This window comes from Prunus dulcis, unplaced genomic scaffold (assembly GCF_902201215.1).
Source record: "Prunus dulcis unplaced genomic scaffold, ALMONDv2, whole genome shotgun sequence".
NCBI lineage: Eukaryota > Viridiplantae > Streptophyta > Magnoliopsida > Rosales > Rosaceae > Prunus > Prunus dulcis.
Genome location: NW_023010018.1, coordinates 46,172 through 64,279, shown reverse-complemented (window position 1 = coordinate 64,279; position 18,108 = coordinate 46,172). Strand labels below are relative to the sequence as shown.

The window sequence follows — 18,108 nt, the reverse complement described above, 5'->3', positions numbered from 1 at the left end:
TTGTTTTTTTTTCAAGAAGCAAAATTTTTATTTCAATTTTGTGCTGATGTTGGTTGATTGGGACTGAGAGGCAATTTGGTGGCAAGTGTCCAACGGAAGGAAAACTTGTCAATTAATATTGGACCACCAATCAATGCTGCGTAAGATTGAATGGTATTTTCCTTATGAATGATCCTTGAATTGTTTCATTTTGAAATTATTATATAAAAAGATGTCACTGTAAATAACATGGAAAATGAAGGATGTTTTGATTCGTCACGAAATTCAATTACAATGCTCACATCAAATATGGTCAAAGAAGAAAACAACAGAAAAGGTTATTCAAACAAAAACCTAAAATATGGTCGTGCAGGCTGCAGGCTAGCAGCCGCTTGGTGATGGCGGCCTGGCAAACCTATCTTTGTTTTTTTTTTCTATTATTATTTGTTTTTCATTGGCTACCAAGACTTATGATTTTCGCTTTGATTTCTTTTTGTAAAAAGATATTTCACTTCGTCTACAACCAATTTATTAATTTGAATTTAATGGAAGGAGTTCGTTCATTTTACGAGCTCCTTAAATTAAAAACTTGACTCCTTAAAATTAAGGACTAGCGGAAATGACTCACCAAAAGCTTTTATGCAAACTGACCATTGTACCCTCCCAAGGCAACACAACAAGTGAGCCAACTCTTATTTCTAATTCAATCCCAAAAAGAAAAGCTGTAATGTTCCATAAACTTATACATGAATTTTATTTTAGTATTTTAAATTGGAAGACTACGAACTTATACACGAGTTTCATTTTAGTATTTCAAATCGTTTCTCCAACTAAGATTGGAATTGTTCCTCCAACTAAGATTTTGAAGAAGATTAATTAGCCTTGGATTCTAAAATATCCTAATGAAGACAGCCAAATTTTCTGTCCGATTTGTAAATACTCTGTGTCTTCATGCAGATGCATTTTTTGGCAACCAGTGAACACAGCCATTTGGAATTCAATCAAACGCCCAAAAATTCTCCTTTCATTTTAAGATTTCGTACCAATATAAATCATATATATAAAACACGACAAAACCAGAAAATATTATAAAGAAAAAACATATCAATGAAATGAAGCCGACCAAGTATATACAGCTACAAAAAACAGCGATAAATCCAGTGCTGCTACAATCCTGCCACGTATACATTGACTGATAAGTCGCCGGATGTCGCTGCCCAAAAAGACAACATATAATTACCGCCACGTCAACACCTCTACTCTCTCCGAGTCTCTTGTCGTCCACCGACCTCGATATCCTCCGACTCGGCCACCGAACTACAACCGCCCGCGTTCCCTCCCGATGGAGAAACGGCGCCGTTGCGTTTGTCTCTGCTGAGCATTCTCGTAAACGACAGCATCCGACTCATCGGTGACCTGAAAGCCTGGCTCGCCGGCGAGTCACCGCGGCCCGAGTCCTCCCCCCTCCCAAAACTCTGGTTCCTTCTCGGAACCACGATGTCCAGCGGTTTTCTCCGCGAACCCGACGACGTAGTTTCGGAATTACAACACTCGGAGCACAGCTCCGAACTCGGACCCGGTTCACCCCCTTCCAGTTCGCAAACATTCAAAACCACGTCGGCGCGGGTTTCCGACTCCGGACCCGGTTCCACCGGGGCCCGACAAAGGGGGCACGTCGAGTGAGAGTGGAACCACATGTCAATACACTCGATGTGGAAGCTGTGCTTACATTTCGGAAGCAATCGGCCCTTCTCGCCGTCCTCGAACTCGGACAAGCAGACGGCGCACTCCAAAATCGGCTGCTCACGAAACTGCGTTGTTTCAGTCGATTTAGAGGAGTAGACGAAGACGGGGAGGGAGTTGAGGATGGAGGCGTCGAGGCCGCGTGTGGGCGTAGAAAGGGTAGCGGCGTATGGGTCCTCGTAAAACATGATGTGGGTTCGGCGATTGCGGCGGTTGCGACGGAGATGGCGGCGGCGGGCGCGGAGGAGGTACCAGCGGGCGTAGAGGTGGAGGCAGACCATGAGGATGACGACGAAGAAGAGGATGATGATGGCACTGAGCATGATCTTACCGCTGACGGCGTAGCCCTTATAGGGTTTGGGTGCGAAGGCGTCTTGATGATCGGGGTCTGGGCGTTGGTCCATTGAAGGAAAAACCATGGTGTTTGATTTTTGGTCTCTCTGAGAGAGAGAGAGAGAGAGAGAGAGAGGGGGAATATATGGAAAGGTTATGATATACGAGAATATTAATAAAGAGGGGGAGGGGGAGGGCAAGTGGGAGGAAGCGAGGAAGGTTCTTGATAATGTCAGGGTTGAATTTACTGCTGCTGCTGCTGCTTTTTCTTACTTACATTACAACTCTAGTCTCTCTCTCTACTCACTAAAAAAGAGAAAGAGGAAAGAGGAAGTCCGCGGTTTCTAACAGTCGCCTACCGGGGTTGACGCGGAATCCAATGAAATGACTTGCTTGCCCTTGTTTCACTTGCCAAATTTCCATGTCTTACTGGTTGGCTGCTTCTCGGTATTTCCCTCCCTTTGACAAAATGATCAATCATGCTCCAATATTCATGTGTTTCAAATTTTGGTTTATTGGTTTTATAGTAGTTTTATGTGATCATATCAATCATGCTCCGATATGATTATTATTATTTTATCGTCTCCTCTCTCTTATAGGAAGATGATTGGACCTTAATTAATTTATTAATGTTGTGGATGGATACAGAAAAAATGTTGTTTCCCCACCACAAGAGAAGTATATGATGATTATTATTTTTTGTAAGTATAAACGATAATCTAAATTAGGGCTGGACATCTAAAGTCGAAATATTTAAACCGTACACTAATTATACTGTACCAAATCGATGTCATACTGTTTCCTTTGAGATGAGGCAGTATTCGGTACAATACCGTACAATATCAAGAGAATATGATACGGTAACGATATCATATTTTTAGTACAGGTCAGTATCGTACCGTATCGAATACCTAAACTTTTATAACTTTTATAATTGTTACACATTTATGTACCATATGCCATCTGGCTTGCAGGAGATTTAGGCCTTTAGCCTATTTTACTTGAGCGTTAAACTGGCAGTGGCAGTAATATAATAATGCAGATGGTTTTTGAAAAGTCAATCTAAATAACCAGAAAGAGTTTCTGAAACTCCCTAACCCCACCTACATGTCATGTAGCAAAGATGCCATTCGCGTCCTACTTTTTTTTTTCCTTTTTCTTTCTTGTTTCTTAAATGTGAGCGAAGGCAGAGAGAGAGAGAGAAGCGAACGACGGTAAGTGCATTTAATCATTTCAAAAATCCTTAATTTTTATACCTGTTGCTGCTGCAGATCAGCTGTGTGAACATATTGGTGCCAAGGTTTGGTCCTGTGAATCTGTTGAATGATATTGAATATGTTGAATCTATTATAAGGCATCACTTATTTGGCGAATGAATTTGTTGAATATTGAATTGGTTGATTTTTGAGTTGTGTAATTTTGGTACCGAAATGGTACTGTTTCACATTGATACCGATTTGGTACGGTATAGTACGGTATTAACTTTGACAAACGATAATCTCATACCGTATCATAACGATTCTAATTTCCGGTATCAATAGCGGTACGAGCTCAATACCGTACCATACCCAGCCCTAGTTTAAATTATAAGGGAGGGGACTTCTCATACACAAATTACTACAGTATTATGGGGGTTTGAACTGAGAAGCATACGATTTTAAAACTTACAAAAAGTAATATTAATAAGAAGGATATTCACTATTATACCCAATATAGGAGCCTAAATTATTAAAAAATAATATAAGAAGAAATGAACTTTTTAAACACACTCAAAGTCCATTTACAATATAACAAAATGTTTTTAACTTCTTTTAAATTACAAAACTGCCATTAATTTCTTAAAACAAACCCAATCCCAAAACTTCATATAAAAAACCTAAAACACTCAATAGGGCATCACAATAATTTAATAATCAAAATTAAATTCAATAGGGCCAGCTGTCATTTTTTTGGTTTGTTTATAGAAATTAAATGGTGTAAGATTTATTTATAGTTATAGTGCTAATAATAGGTATGTGACTAAATATCTTTATTAATAAATAGGGTAATTGGAAGAAATTGATTATGAGACAACCCAACTGGTATTATATTAGGGTTTAGGGATTTTATTGTCAACCAACCCTAAAAATCACATTGGGATTTATCGTCTCCTGGAGGTCTCTGTATCTCCAATTTTTTTTTTGCTGACGATTGCCTTATTTTTGCAAAAACTTCTACTTCTGCGGCTAGGAAGATTCGAAATGTTCTGGACTGCTTTGCTGATGCTTCTGGCCTTCAAATTAATTTCCACAAGTCCACCCTTTACTTCTCTCCTCGAGTTACAAACTCTATAAAAACTAATATCAGTAATGTTCTTCAAGTTCAACATAGATCTACTATAGCTAGGTACTTGGGGGTTCAGAACATAGTTTTTTGGAAGAACCCCCAAAATGCCAAAGACCTCATTAACAGAATTCAAAAGGAATTTGCTGGCTGGAAAGCAAGTGCCTTTCTAGAGTTGGTAGACTCACCTTTATTAAGGCCAGTGTTTATGGCATCCCTCGCGTGCCCTGGAAACAGGTATGCCTCCCTAAGGAAATTGGAGGACTTGGAATCAGATCTGCTTCTCATTTTAACCTTGCTGCTATTGCTAAGATAGGCTGGAAGTGCCTACATGATACTGAAAACTGGTGGGCTCAACTTGTCACCATAAAGTATTTAAGGCTTAAATCTTTCTTTGAACAAAAGAACTGCTCCAATCAGTCTCTGTCCTGGAAAGCTAGACCTCTATTATTGAAGGGATTAAGTTGGTTGGTTTGTCCAAAAAGAAAAAAAAAAAAATGTTGGTTGGTTGGTTGGTGATGGGAGATATTCAACTGAAAGTTTTTACTTTTGTTTCTAATAACTTTTGGCCCAAGGATGCATTACCGACTATTCTTTCTCAAGATACTGTGAATCATACTGTTGCTAGTTCATATTCCTGTTTTCTAGAATTACTGAAAAATGATTTGGGGACCTAGTCCCAATGGTTTGTTCTCAGTGAAAGGTGCTTATAAAACTCAAATGCAAGAGGTTAATCCTCACCCGAATACTCAATTGCTTAATGTTTTATGGAATTATAGACTCTTCCCCCTAAGATCAAACTGTTTGGTTGGCTTCTTTTGCGTGGCAAATTGCCAGTCAGACAAAGACTTAGCAGGTTCATTCCCAATATTACTCCTCAATGTGCACTCTGTGGGAGTCAACCTGAATCTATTAATCTTGTTCATGCATTGCAATTTTGCTCAGTCAGTTTGGAATTGTATCCATGGTTCTATAGCTCATGTTCTTACCGTAGGGGATCACATTGCTTGGTTATCTTCTTTAAACACTACTGATAACCAACATGGTCCTAATGATTTTTGCAAAGGTTTCTTTATCTGCTGGCAGATCTGGGATGCTCGCAACAACCTCATTCACCTAGACTACTGGAAGGCGAATCACAAGCTCAAGAAACAAAAACAGGTTGTTCCCCCTATCAAATGGAAGCCTCCTCCCTCTGGTTGGATCAAGCTCAACTTCGATGGATCAATCAAAAATGGAGTTGCTAACACAAGCTTTTTTATTCAAAATGACAATGCCCACACCCTTCTCCCTGGAGCTAAAAATATTGGAGTCAATTCCATTACTATGGCTGAATGCCTTGCTCTGAGAGATGGTCTAGCTCATGCAGTTCACCATGGATGGCGTAATATCAATAACATTAGTTTTAAGAAATCAATGAGAAATCCAATATTTTTATCCATTATTAGCAACAATGGAATTAAAAATAAAAAATAAAAAATTGGTGTTTAGAATCTATTACATGAGCAGTCAAAGATTCATGAGCTACTTGACAATCTTGAATGGGAGGCCTCCCATTCTTAACTCCCCACATGACATGTGAGTTTTTCTTGTTCATTCTTTGAGGTGTTTGCCATTTTTGCATAAACAATTTTAATACTGCAGATGAACCCCGTGGGCTTGCTTTTCACCTTCAAAAAAATTGTAATTTATTTTCACTTGTTAGATATGACGTTGTACACGTGAGGATGATTTGGTTGGTTTCCATTTATGCATTAAAATAGCAAACATGGTATGGAGGTCGCGTGATTTGGTTTCCTTACATTAAACCAGTCATGGATCTCCAAGAAATAAAGATGATAAGGTTTACTTGGGATTGAGAGCAAAAGTAAAACTACTATTATTATTCTTGGGTCAAGATTGAGGAACACATATTTTTGACACATTATAACACACATTTTCAACCATTACATTAAAAGATTATGAATGATCAGGATTGCATTTAAAATAAATAATTTACTTTCTTAAAAGTATAATTAATACACATTGGAAATGTTTTTATAGTTTTAATTTTTTTAATTTTAATCTTCTCACTTTAGCATTTAGGTGGCCAAATCCATCTTGTCCGTCACTCTCCCAAGGCCATAATTAATACACATGTGGAGCTTTCTCAACTGTTGGGCTCAACAATTCCATAGCACAATCACTCTAATTCAATCAACTTCTAATTAATTTATTAATGTTGTGGATGGATACAGAAAAAATGTTGTTTTCCCACCGCAAGAGAAGTATATGACTTTATTTTATTTTTTATTTTTTATTTTTTATACAAGCATGGGCAGAGCCACATGCAAGCCTGTCATGGCCGTGGCCCCCCAAAACTCCATGAAAATCCCATCATTTCTTAAGCATCAACTACAATATTAGTTAAAATATAACTCTATATATACAATCTTGAATTTATAGTAGTGGCCCCCCACAGAATAACTTCTAGCTCCATCACTGTATATAAGCGATAGTTTAAATTATAAGAAAAAGAGATTTCTCAAGCTCACACTATTATGATGTTATGGGAGTTCGAGCTAATAAGCATATGATTTTAAAACTTTTTTTCTTAAAAAAAGTAATAATAATAATAAATAGGGTAATTGTAAGAAATTGATTATGAGACAACCTAATTGGTTGAAATTGTGTTTTGGATAGTGAGAGAGACAAGGATGATGCTGAGTTGTGCTATGAGCTAAACCGGTGCATAGACTACGATGTGAGATCTCACTAGATGATGGGAGGGAGGGAGAGGGCAAGCAAGAAAGCAAATTTGCCCAAGAAATGTTACTAATCTGGGTTGGCCCATATCGCATCAAAGAATGTTGGGATCCGTTTCAGCAATCAAGGAATGGTAGCGTGAGCTTGGCCTATTCAAACCCATTTAGAAAACCTGAACATGAAACATATGCATTTTTGTCTGTTGGGCTGTATGTCACAGAGTTTTAATGTATAGCGACGGTTTTAACTTCGAAGCACTTATTCTCACATTCATCATAAGAGCATTCATAGTGAGGGGGTGTATTTTCGGAGGTGTAAATTTATTTTTACTTCTCTTTTACACCTACGAGAGTTGTAAATGTGGTTTTTGCTTCAATGAGGAAGATGTATAATTGAATTTGCTCACTTTTGTCAACATTTTCTCACTTTTTCTCTTGTAACTCCCACATGCAAGGGATGTAAAAAAAAATACACATGTGCATCTAAATTTGTATCTCACGGTTGTGATGCAAATTTACAATCATTTACACCTCCCCATTGCAGGTGATTCCGATCATAAATTGTGTACATTTATCATATACCTCATTATACAACCCTTCACTGTAAGAATTTAACTCTTATTTTCTCGTATGATAATGAAAGTAGTTTTTTAAGCGGAAAAAAACCCTCAGACAATAAGATTAGTATTAAGAAATTAATGAGAAATCAAATGTTGTTATCCATTATTAGCAACAATGGAAAAAAAGAAATTGGTGTATACAATCTATTTATCTCCCACCAGTCAAGTGCGGCAAACTGATCACCCACCATAAGCACGTACATGTGTACAAAAAAGCACATGAACAGTCAAAGATTCATGAGCTACTTGACAATCTTGACTCCACCACATGACATGACATGAAATGACATGTGAGTTTTTGTTGTTCATTCTTTGAGGTGTTGGCCATTTTTGCATAAACAATTTTAATGCCGAAGATAAACCCCGTGGGCTTGTTTTTACATTAAATTAGCAAACACGGTTTGGAGGTCACGTGATTTGGTTTTCGTATATTGAGCCAGTCATGGATCTCCAAGAGCAAAAGTAATTATTCTTAATACATTTCTTTCTTTTCTTGCTGAATGCATTTTGACTGACTGTTTCTGATCCTCTTAGATTCCACACTGGTGCGCTTTCAGACTTTCAGACTTTCAGCCTTTCAGCCTTTCAGCTTTGTTCTTAATAAGCTAGCTTTCCGTTTAGAGGATTCTTTACAGGCTTTTCGGCATGTAATTGATATTTTTTACATTGGCCAATGCCCAGGCCAGAACTTCAATCTAATATGAAATTAGTGGGTTAAGTTTCAAATCAAATTCAATTTGTACCATTCAATTAGTAGGCAAAGGATACATTAGTGTAATGGTTTGGACTAATTACTTATGTAGAAAAGATTCTAGGTTTAAGTCATAGCATCCGTGTAGTGTGTATAAGTTTAATAAACTATCACCCCTCTCAATAGAAAAAGTCCTAAGAAAATATTATTGTACCATTCAGTTTACCTGCAAAAAGTCGTTAACCCAACCCTTTTTTTATAAATAAAAATACAAGTTAATCCTTTTTTTATAAATAAAAATACAAGTTATAGTATAAATTATAAAGAGAATGAGAGCATCTCACACACATTACCAACCAAAGTGTCATTAAAGTTCGAACTTGAAATCATCAATTTACAAGTTATGACTCTTCTTTCACAGAATTAAACCCGTTGCCTCAATGAAAAAGGCCCTTTAATTTTGAATTCAAAAGGCCATTAACTCTTATGTTAGTAAATTCTGCTTTCTCTGAAGAGTCACAACATGTCTCATAAGAAACAAATTTGTGAAATGACAAATGAAATTACCAATTCATTTCGTGAGAAGGCTTTATATAATCCAAAATCTTTATATTTAATTAATAAAGTATAGTTTTGGAACTTGAAAGTGTAAAAGGTTTATTGAGCATTTACTAGGGCTTACCAATACCCAACGGCCATTACTCTTTCCACACGCCTCTAGAGCCCCAAAAGCTCACTTTTTCACTCCGCCCCACTTTCCTTCCTTCCCTCCTCCTCTCTTCTTCTCCATTTGCCCTCTTTCATTTTCTGCTGCTAAGAAAAACCAAATCTTTACTACCCTTTGCTCTGCTTTCCCACAAACAGAACCCGAAAAACTCATCTTCACTTAGAAACACAACAAACATACAGAGAAAATGTCTAACAAGTCACCAATATTTCCGATGCCACAACCTCAACACTTCAGCGACTATGGCTTTGACCCTCAAATCGACTATTTTCAGGTCCATTAATCTTCGCCATTTCTCTCTTTTTTTCTTTTTTTTTTTCTCTCTCTCTCTCTCTCTCTCTCAATGCTTTTACTCTGCATCGAAGTTTTTATCTGATTCTGACCCTTTTCTTTTCTTGTCAAAAACATCAAGGTCCTGGAAGAAGCAAGAAGACACAAGCGTGAGACAACAAGATCCATAGACTCCATACACTTCAAGCTCCAGAAACCCATCTCCAAAGAAGACCCCAAAAAGACCAACAAGGCCAAGAAGAAGCGCTGGTGGAAAAGCGCTCTGCTTTTCTTCAAATGCATCACCCACCACCACCATGGCCACAACAATCGCAGCGAAGAAGACGTGCACCAGGCCAGGGCTAATGCCTTCAGGGCCTCAATTTCAGGTCCCGTCTATATCACAGAGAGCAGAAGTGGCTCGAGCACGCCTTACCGTACGACAAGCAGGCCGTCGTCGGGACCCCTCTCCGGAACTCTGTCTCCTGCAAGTAGGGGTGAGCTGGACATTCCTTATATCAGCCTCAGGGAGCTTAACATGGAGCAGCAGCAACAGAGGAACTCTACCTCTGCCATGCCCATATATTTGGTTACTTGATTACTATTTTATTTGAGTGATTAGATTAATCATCTTGTTAGTCTTTGGAGAGCCATATATATTTTACTAAGCGCTCTTCTTGTGATTGATTAAATGGGGGGTGTTAATTGGGGTTTGTTTGTCCATTTTTGTTTTTGCATACTGCAAAGGCAATTTGATCCTTTGGAGGAAATCTAGATCCTCCTTTTGGTGTTTGTTGCTCACTTTTTCAAGCTACGAAACTAATGAACCCTGCTTTGACTTAAGTCAACCTTCTACTGATCTCTTGTTAATCATTTACGGATAGTTTGGGAGTGATCTAGATAGACCAAAAAACACTTTTATGGAGAATTGCTTTTCTATATAATCCACTTTTCAATGTTAAAAAATTTTCTGATAATAAATTAAAGAATTTATAATAGGGCCCCTTTCAATCAATCCATTCTTCATCTTTGTCACCAAACCCTTTGTTTTTCCATCATAACTCCAATTATGTTGCATATCGTGTGATTTGGGTTAACCCTTATGAGCAATTTGCTTCAGTAAAAATATTTGAGTACTTTATCTTCCATAATCCCCTTAGTTGTTGGGTAACATCATGTGCGATCATTAGGATCTTTGATAGATCTTATGTGAACCCATTTGATATTTGGGTTTGTTTATCTGATTGTTGAATTTAGCTCCCACAAGATCTATGTATGTGAAATCGGTAGCTTAAATTGCCAGCCACTGTGGACCAAAACGTTATCTACAAGTCACTGTTTTGATTTCTGGAATGAAGTGGAATAGGATTTAGAAGAATGAGAATGAAATTAAGTAAAGAAAATAATTTATTACCTAGTTTGATTGAAAGTAAGAGTCAAAGTTTGGTACTGAGGATCCATTCTCTTCCGCTATTTGGTTAACCATTTTGGTCTAGATCTCTCTTTTGAGATTCAAATTTGGAGTTTTTGTCCTCCTAAACTTAAAATCCTAGCTCCGCCCTATAATTTAAAGCTTGAAGCTTTTTGACTCAAGTGAATTATAGGAATGAAATGTACATTCTTTACCTCTAATTTTAGAATCTCTATTTTGTCCTTTTGGGAATCGAAAATAGCATTGTCTAAGTTATACATGTGAATGGTGGAATGGTAATTCTAAAGGGAATGCCCTTCATTGTAATTTGTATCGAACCAAACACCTCAAGCAAACAATATTGAAAGCATTGAAGCAGTTGCTTGGGATGGGATGTGGAGGGAGGGAAATAGGCAAAAAAACAGGCGATGCCTACTCATCGACAAAATGCAAGAAGATGGACGGCAAGTTCAACGGCCTAATGTGAGCAGAGCATTATATGCCCAACTGCCCAACCGCCGAGTAGAAGGTAAGGAGCAGACAAAAAAACAAAGCACAAGGCTCCAAATTAAGGAGCGGCAGCAACAAAACAACCGAGCACATCTCATGTGCCATTTGGTCCTCCGCTCCTCTCGTCTCTATAGGCAACTTAACCTGCGCACCATGTCATTTCGCTATCCATATTAACGTTTCTCTGTCACTGTCCGACAGTTGGATTTGAGAGCGGAAGAAAAAGGGAGCCTCTAAGCACATCAGTTTTGCAGGGCGGCCTCAGGTTTGCGGGCTTATACCTTTGAACTTTTCACCTTTTAGTAGGCCTCACAGGCCCAATATTTTTGTTCCTAACATCCCAAAAGAGGGTTCACGTAGGAACCTGTCATCTGAGTATATCTTATCAATATTCTATATATACTAAAGCCCAATGCAACTAAACACTGTAGCTAAGCACAATGTAATGACGGAAATGCCCTCCCTTTCACTGTTGTTTGCTGTTTGTTTTCTTTTCATCACAGTGAATTACCGAAAATGCCCTCCCCTAAACCTTTTCTGCTCTCCCCTTTTTGCCCCTCTGTCTTTGGATGCCAACTCTCCGCACTGTTTCGTTTCCACAGAAATATCGTCCGCTTCTAACCAGCTTGGTTGGGCTGGTTGGGGGCAGCCATGGGATACACGGATTCGGTCTTCGGCATTTACAATGAAAATTTCCTTTCGTTGTTTTTTGGTTGTTGAAGGGTTTGAGCATGAGGAAAAATGGTGCAATCCGATCTCCCGCTCATCGACCTCCGCCTCCTCTCCCAATCCGATCTCTACTCCCTCTCCCTTACTTCCTCCTCCTCCCTATCCAATCCCACCCGCCGGTTCGACGACGACGTTTTGATTCCCAAGATTGATCGTTCCGTCTTCAACGAATCCGCCGGCAGTCGCAAGCAGACCTACTCGCGCCTCCGCCTCGCTCCATGCAACTCCCAATTCCCAATCCCCAACCCCAAATCTCAACCCACCCCCTTTTCCCATTCCCAATCCCGAGACCCAGAAACCTGCCAGATTATCTCTCTCTTGAAACAACTCTTCCCCTCCTCCGAGAAAGCCGAGAACGACGACGTACTCGGCAAGCGGAAGCGAGGCCGGCCGCGCAAAGACGAGAACCGAGTGGTTTCGGTGTCTGAGCGTGAGAGAAATTCGAACGTCAAGGAATCGAGTGTCACGGAAGAGAGAGTGAAGGTGGAGGAGGCGGAGATGGTGATGGTGAACGAAAACGGCGTCGTATTGGATTTGGCTGCGTTGGGGAATGCGGACGATTCATTTGGCGAGGCGTTGAGGAGGAGGACTGATGGGTTGGAGACAGAAGCGCAGTTGCTAGGGTTTCTGGGAGGGTTGGAGGGAGGATGGTCGAGTGCGAGGAAGAAGAGGAAGATTGTGCAGGCGAGTGAGCTCCTTGATGCGTTCTCGAGGCAGTGGAAGGTTATGCTCTCTCTCAAGAGAAACGGAGGCCATGTTTGTCTCTTCTGTAGACGATACATAAGGTACTTCTCATTGTCAATGTTCGTGTCTGTGTGTGTTGTTTGTATACAACTGTTGTATTGAGTTGACATTATGAGAGTTAATTGCTCATTTGTATACAACTGTGATAATCTCACAGTTTGACAATATTTTTTCGGGTCATATAAGTTGAAATTCATTTGCCTGAATAATGGAAAGAAAGAAAATTTCTCAAACAGGAGGACGGGTTACTCTTTTGTAATAAACTCACCTTTGCTTCTGTTTGTTAATTTTAGGGTCTGCATAACTCTAGAGTAAACTGATCTTTAGATGTTGTTAGGTTTGATTCCTTTTATTTGTTGTCTTTTTTGGGTGATAGGTGGGAGAGTTTGTTCAATTTTGTCTGTACATGTCATTCTCGGAGTTATTTTGTTCTTTATAATTGCATTAAGAATCTCATAGCAAAAAAATATCAAGAACTATTTTGGGATTGCTTACTTCGTGATTTTTTTAGCATATAGTGGCCAGAGGGATGTGAACCTACTGTTAATATTATTTGATACCATTCCTGCAAATTTAAGTTGATGACTGTGTGCGTTGCAGGACTATAACAAAATGGTGCAACTACATCTATTTGTGGACTTTGAAATAGAAACAAGGTTTGCATCTTTTAATCGCCTCCACTGTATTTCAATTTCTTTCCCTTTTATTAATTTTGATTGTATTTCTCCCCTGTGGTGGGATTGATCATGCTTTTGAATTGGTAATGGCAGGGGACTGTTCGTGCGTGAATAAAGGCTTGCCATTGCCCTTGCTGATGTTGTGGGACAGAGCCAGTGTATGTGTACAGAAGTTACGGTATACAATGTTATCTCTCCCTCTCTTTAATTTCAGTTTTTTTTTTCTTTTAATAGAATTTCGTCAAATATTTTGGTTCTGGATTTTTTGTGTTGAAGAAATTTACAATAAAGGTTTTTGATGACGTTCTGTGTTTGTAAATATCTTTTGTAGAACAACACAGAATGTTGACTGACTTTGAAGGTGCTACAAGAAAAAATGAAGTAGGGTTCTGCATTTGGACTAGCAAAGAGGTTTGTCAATCCTTCTCTCATCCTCATTTTTTTTTTTTTCAATAAGTCGATTACATCTCAGCCTTAAATTCACTGTTTATTATCTGTTTAATTTAATGAGACAATTTCTGTTGTTGAATTCTAAATTATGCACTTTTTTTTCCATGTTAGGGTACTGGGATGCTAGGGGGTTCTTTTTATTCTCTTTTCCACTGCATATTATAACTTAGATGGGTATGCTTCAAGAAGGTTGGTTTTGTTCTTGAAGAATACCCATTTGGTTTTAGACATAGTTTATTTAGTTAAATATATGGCTACTGGTGAAGTGGATTAGCCAAACATTGCATATGTAATATGCATACAAATTCTTATTATTGTTGTAAAACAGTCAGTTTAAGTGGAAGATTGTTGTATGAAATTTGGTAAACAAATATCTAGAAATTATCTTCACAGTTTCTTAGGTTCCATTTAATTCGGTATTTGTTTTTGTGTGATATATTTCCCTTAGGGCGTGTCAAATGGTAAAGCTGCAATTAACAGTGTCTTTTTTGTGTTGCAGTTCCACCAGTACCAGGTTGTTGGGAGGAAGCTCCCTACAGCATCTGATGAGCACCCCGGAATTTTCTGAATGAAGCTCTGGGCCACCAATGAGGTTTGCGCCAGGTCCAAGTTCTGGTATAATGCTTAGCCTTAGCTTGGCTTTTGTGATCCCAAATGTTCATTGGTGAATTTTTGGTTAAACTTAATATTATTGATTGATTTGTTTGGATTAGGTATTTCCTGAGGAAGCTGAAGAAGGTCAAGAAGAGCAATGGCCAAGTGCTTGCCATTAATGAGGTTTGTTCTCTCTGCCGTTTATACTCTATTTTTTCTAATTAATAAATTTGTACCCATTTTGATTATTTGTCAGTGTCTAATGTATTCAATGTTGTTTTGAGGTGGGGAAGTGGTTCCTCCTCAACTCTCCTCCTGGCTTAATCCAATTTGTTGCCAAAGGTCTCCGCCTTTGACCCACTCTTTTATCACATTTATTTTGCTTTTTTCTAATTTTGTTTTGATCATTTGAATCGTATTTTGTATTTGATGTTTGGCTTTGGTGGCAAATGTGAAGGAGGCTGCGTCAGAGGCATCCCCTCGAAATGACCGGCTGATTTGGAGATGTGTGTTTTTTTTTCTTTCTTTCTGTTTTCTTTTTCTTCAAAATTGAAGCCTCCACTTTGCTGAATAAAGGCTTCTCTTGGCTTTAGTGTTTCATTAGATGAATTTTGGGCTCTCACATGTGTTTGCGAAATTGCAAACCTTTTTTTTTTGTAGAGATGTTCAAAGTTTGAACACTGCCTCCATTATCTGAATTCTAATTCCGAATTTTAATTCTTCTCTCTTTTTAAGAAGACTACCTCTATTATCTAGAAATTGATTAAGATTCTTTTTTGCGTCTGTATTTTGGCTAATTTTTTCTTTGGGAGTATTATGAAAACCTATCAGCATATCCACACCTTCTTCTACACCCTATTTCTCTGCACATTCCTCTCAAAAACTTAAATGCTTTATGCTCCACCTTAGCCTTTGGTAGTTTTCTCTGCTTTCACTTGGTTCCATTTTAAGTTTTAACTTTGTTTTTAAAATCTTTATTGTAAATTTGTTACTTTAAATCCTTAATTTTAGGATTAGTTATGGTTTATTTTTATACCTTATAATGAATTGAGATGTGGACAGTGAATGTGTTTCTTCCTTCATAGTTGTGCTTAAAATGATATTTCTCTTGATATCTTTTCTTTGGTATATAGGTGACATGAAGCAGAAACAGTTAAGGAAATCTCATATGAAATGGGTATTTTATGTTGGAGGTTAGGTTTATTTTATGATTTTTTATGTTAGATTTCATATTGAATCAATTTGAAAGGTTCCCCCTGAAGACTCTGAATATCTTTTAAGTTTTTTATGGTTATAACACATCAAAATTTATTTTTTCTTATCAGTTCTTTCAACTTTATTTTGCTAATTCAGTGAGAGTAGTTGTCAAAGATGGCATCAAAGCTTAGCAAATCTATGCTTGATGGGGTTGAAATTACGATTTAATCAGTGATAGGACTTTTGGTTGAATCCCAAGCAGGGAATGCATTCTTTGCCATGGTTCCCAGACAGGTCCTCTTGGCTTCCCTTGATGCTATCAGTAAGTTGAATAGGGTTCTATAACCTTTAGGTGTTTATAGGTTATTTCTGCTTTTATAGCTTCTCCTTTAGATTAGCATAGCCTATAAATGACAATACATGTATCAGTTTTGACCATAGGTGTCTATAGATAATCTATTCTTTTGTCTAACCAACTTGCACATGGGTTGATTCTGTTATGGGTATTTGGTTTGATTCTATTAAAGTCTGGTTCTTTTGGTTTCATTAGGTTATAGATATTTAATAATTTGTGGCAATGACAGATTATACTTTTGTCCACCACGTTCGTAAAATGCTTGGCGTATTTAAATTGTGGTTTGTGCAGTTGATTTCTTGGCCTTAATTCTGTAACAATAGCCACTCTCTTCACTAAATTTTCCCATTTGTCTCCACTAACACTTACCAGTTTCCAAATTTGTAGCAACATAATAAACACCCACTGATTTGATGCTATTAAATCTAGAGTGTTTTCGCTTAATTCTCTCATACCTATTTAATAAATTGTCACAATTGTTCTAAGTTTGTTATCAATTGATTAAATAGATTGGAGTTATACTTTTGCCCATCAGATTAATAGAATGGTTGATGTACCTAAACTGTTGTTTGTCCTGTTGGATTTTTTAACTTAATTTTGTGATGATAGTTGGTATTCGCTCACATTTATCCATTTATCTACACTAACACTTGCCATTTTTCAAATTTGTACCAACATAGTTAAAACCCTGCAAAGGACAAGAAAGAACAGAAGCCACCTCTATAGGAAAGGCATCAAGAGAAAGATCCCATTCCAACAGACATCAAGGCAGAAAATCCCCCTCCACCACCCAATAGCATATATATATATATATATATATAAAGACCGGTCCAAACTCTTTTAAACAATGAACATTCTAAAACTGCTAATATTTTGATGCTATTTTGATCTTTTGATTGCTGCTTAGTTTATTAAAATATGATCAATATTTTAACATGACAAGTAGCATATAAAACATGTTATTAGTCTATTTTTAGTAATATAAACTTGCCAAATAAAGCATTATGCCACTATTAAGATCTCCATGTCTATATAAATGGTATCATCTTTCATATATTTTTTCACGATTTTGTATACAATTCATATGGTTTTAAAACCCGCCGCATCGCGCGGGCACCTTTGCTAGTATGTAACTATAGCTCAACTCAATTACCGAGTCGGTGAATGAATTACATAATCTAATTATATCATTCTATTGCATGGATAATGGAAGTCAAACAAGAGCACTTTAACTAAAACATATTGTTAGAAAGTCGACGGGTCAGTCTAACCCAATGAAAAATGAGGCTGATTTGTAGATCGATTATTTCATGTTTAAAATTAATATTTAAAAAAAAAAAGAAAAAAAAAAAGGGAACTGCTATGTCACCTTCATAATGTGTATATGAGAAACCCTGTCCTCTTAATATAGACTATCAATTGTATTTTAAAATAAATCATAGGGCCATGCTAAGCATTAACTAACTGCAACAGAATAATTGTTGTAATTTTATCAAGATGAAAGACAAGGCCCCAAGGAAGGCACTAGTGGACTGATGATTCTAGAAAACAATTTAGCTTTTAGCCCGAAAAAGAAAGAAGCCTTGATGCTTGGTGCATGGTGACAGGATCCACCCCGAATTTCCCGAAATTCGAGATGAATTCTGTGGAAATCCTAACATCACCTCGATGTCAGGCCTACTTACTAAACACCAAGACTTTCTACCAAAATTTTGGCAGTCTCTCCTGTAATTTGAACAATCTCAAAAATTTCAACATGCATAAAACACATATAATATCCACAACTGGCACATGCTCAAGGTATCAACATGTAATTCACATAAACGGCCTCCAGCCTTCAATGAATTCGAAGCAAATCACCAATAAAGCCCATAAGTCAAACAATTTCCCTAAGCGAGACAAATAATAAATTCAAACATAAATAACGTTTAGTCCACGGCTGCACCTAGGCAATACCCGAGGCTGCCTACGTATCCCTACTAAGGGATCAAGCCACACGTAGTTCTTTCAAC

At 37.7% G+C, this 18,108-nt stretch overlaps 3 protein-coding genes across 26 annotated transcripts; 2 read left to right on the top strand and 1 right to left on the bottom strand.

Moving 5' to 3' along the window:
• Nucleotides 1–1,040: 1,040 nt before the first annotated feature.
• On the bottom strand, nt 1,041–2,324 carry LOC117612539 (RING-H2 finger protein ATL2). The gene has a single exon (XM_034341222.1). The coding sequence runs from the start codon at nt 2,139–2,141 to the stop codon at nt 1,236–1,238; it is 906 nt and encodes a 301-aa protein (XP_034197113.1). The 5' UTR covers nt 2,142–2,324; the 3' UTR covers nt 1,041–1,235.
• A 6,775-nt stretch (nt 2,325–9,099) lies between these two features.
• On the top strand, nt 9,100–10,284 carry LOC117612537. The gene is made up of 2 exons (XM_034341220.1): nt 9,100–9,433; nt 9,572–10,284. The coding sequence occupies exons 1-2, from the start codon at nt 9,347–9,349 to the stop codon at nt 10,025–10,027; spliced, it is 543 nt and encodes a 180-aa protein (XP_034197111.1). The 5' UTR covers nt 9,100–9,346; the 3' UTR covers nt 10,028–10,284.
• Nucleotides 10,285–11,936: 1,652 nt separating this feature from the next.
• Nucleotides 11,937–17,113, top strand: LOC117612534. 24 transcript variants are annotated; one of them, XR_004583430.1, is made up of 11 exons: nt 11,938–12,864; nt 13,424–13,479; nt 13,594–13,678; nt 13,832–13,911; nt 14,450–14,542; nt 14,664–14,727; nt 14,838–14,886; nt 15,002–15,050; nt 15,678–15,737; nt 15,898–16,063; nt 16,777–17,113. XR_004583430.1 is itself a non-coding variant. In XM_034341218.1 (10 exons), exons 5-10 carry the CDS (start codon nt 14,538–14,540, stop codon nt 16,938–16,940), a joined length of 411 nt encoding a protein of 136 aa, XP_034197109.1. In that variant the 5' UTR covers nt 11,937–12,864; nt 13,424–13,479; nt 13,594–13,678; nt 13,832–13,911; nt 14,450–14,537; the 3' UTR covers nt 16,941–17,113. The 24 variants fall into 24 exon arrangements, 2 of the variants coding, with proteins under 2 accessions (XP_034197109.1, XP_034197108.1); XR_004583427.1 differs by having other exon boundaries at nt 11,940–12,864; nt 14,450–14,565; nt 15,678–15,696; XR_004583422.1 differs by having other exon boundaries at nt 11,940–12,864; nt 14,450–14,565; nt 15,870–16,063.
• Nucleotides 17,114–18,108: the final 995 nt, after the last annotated feature.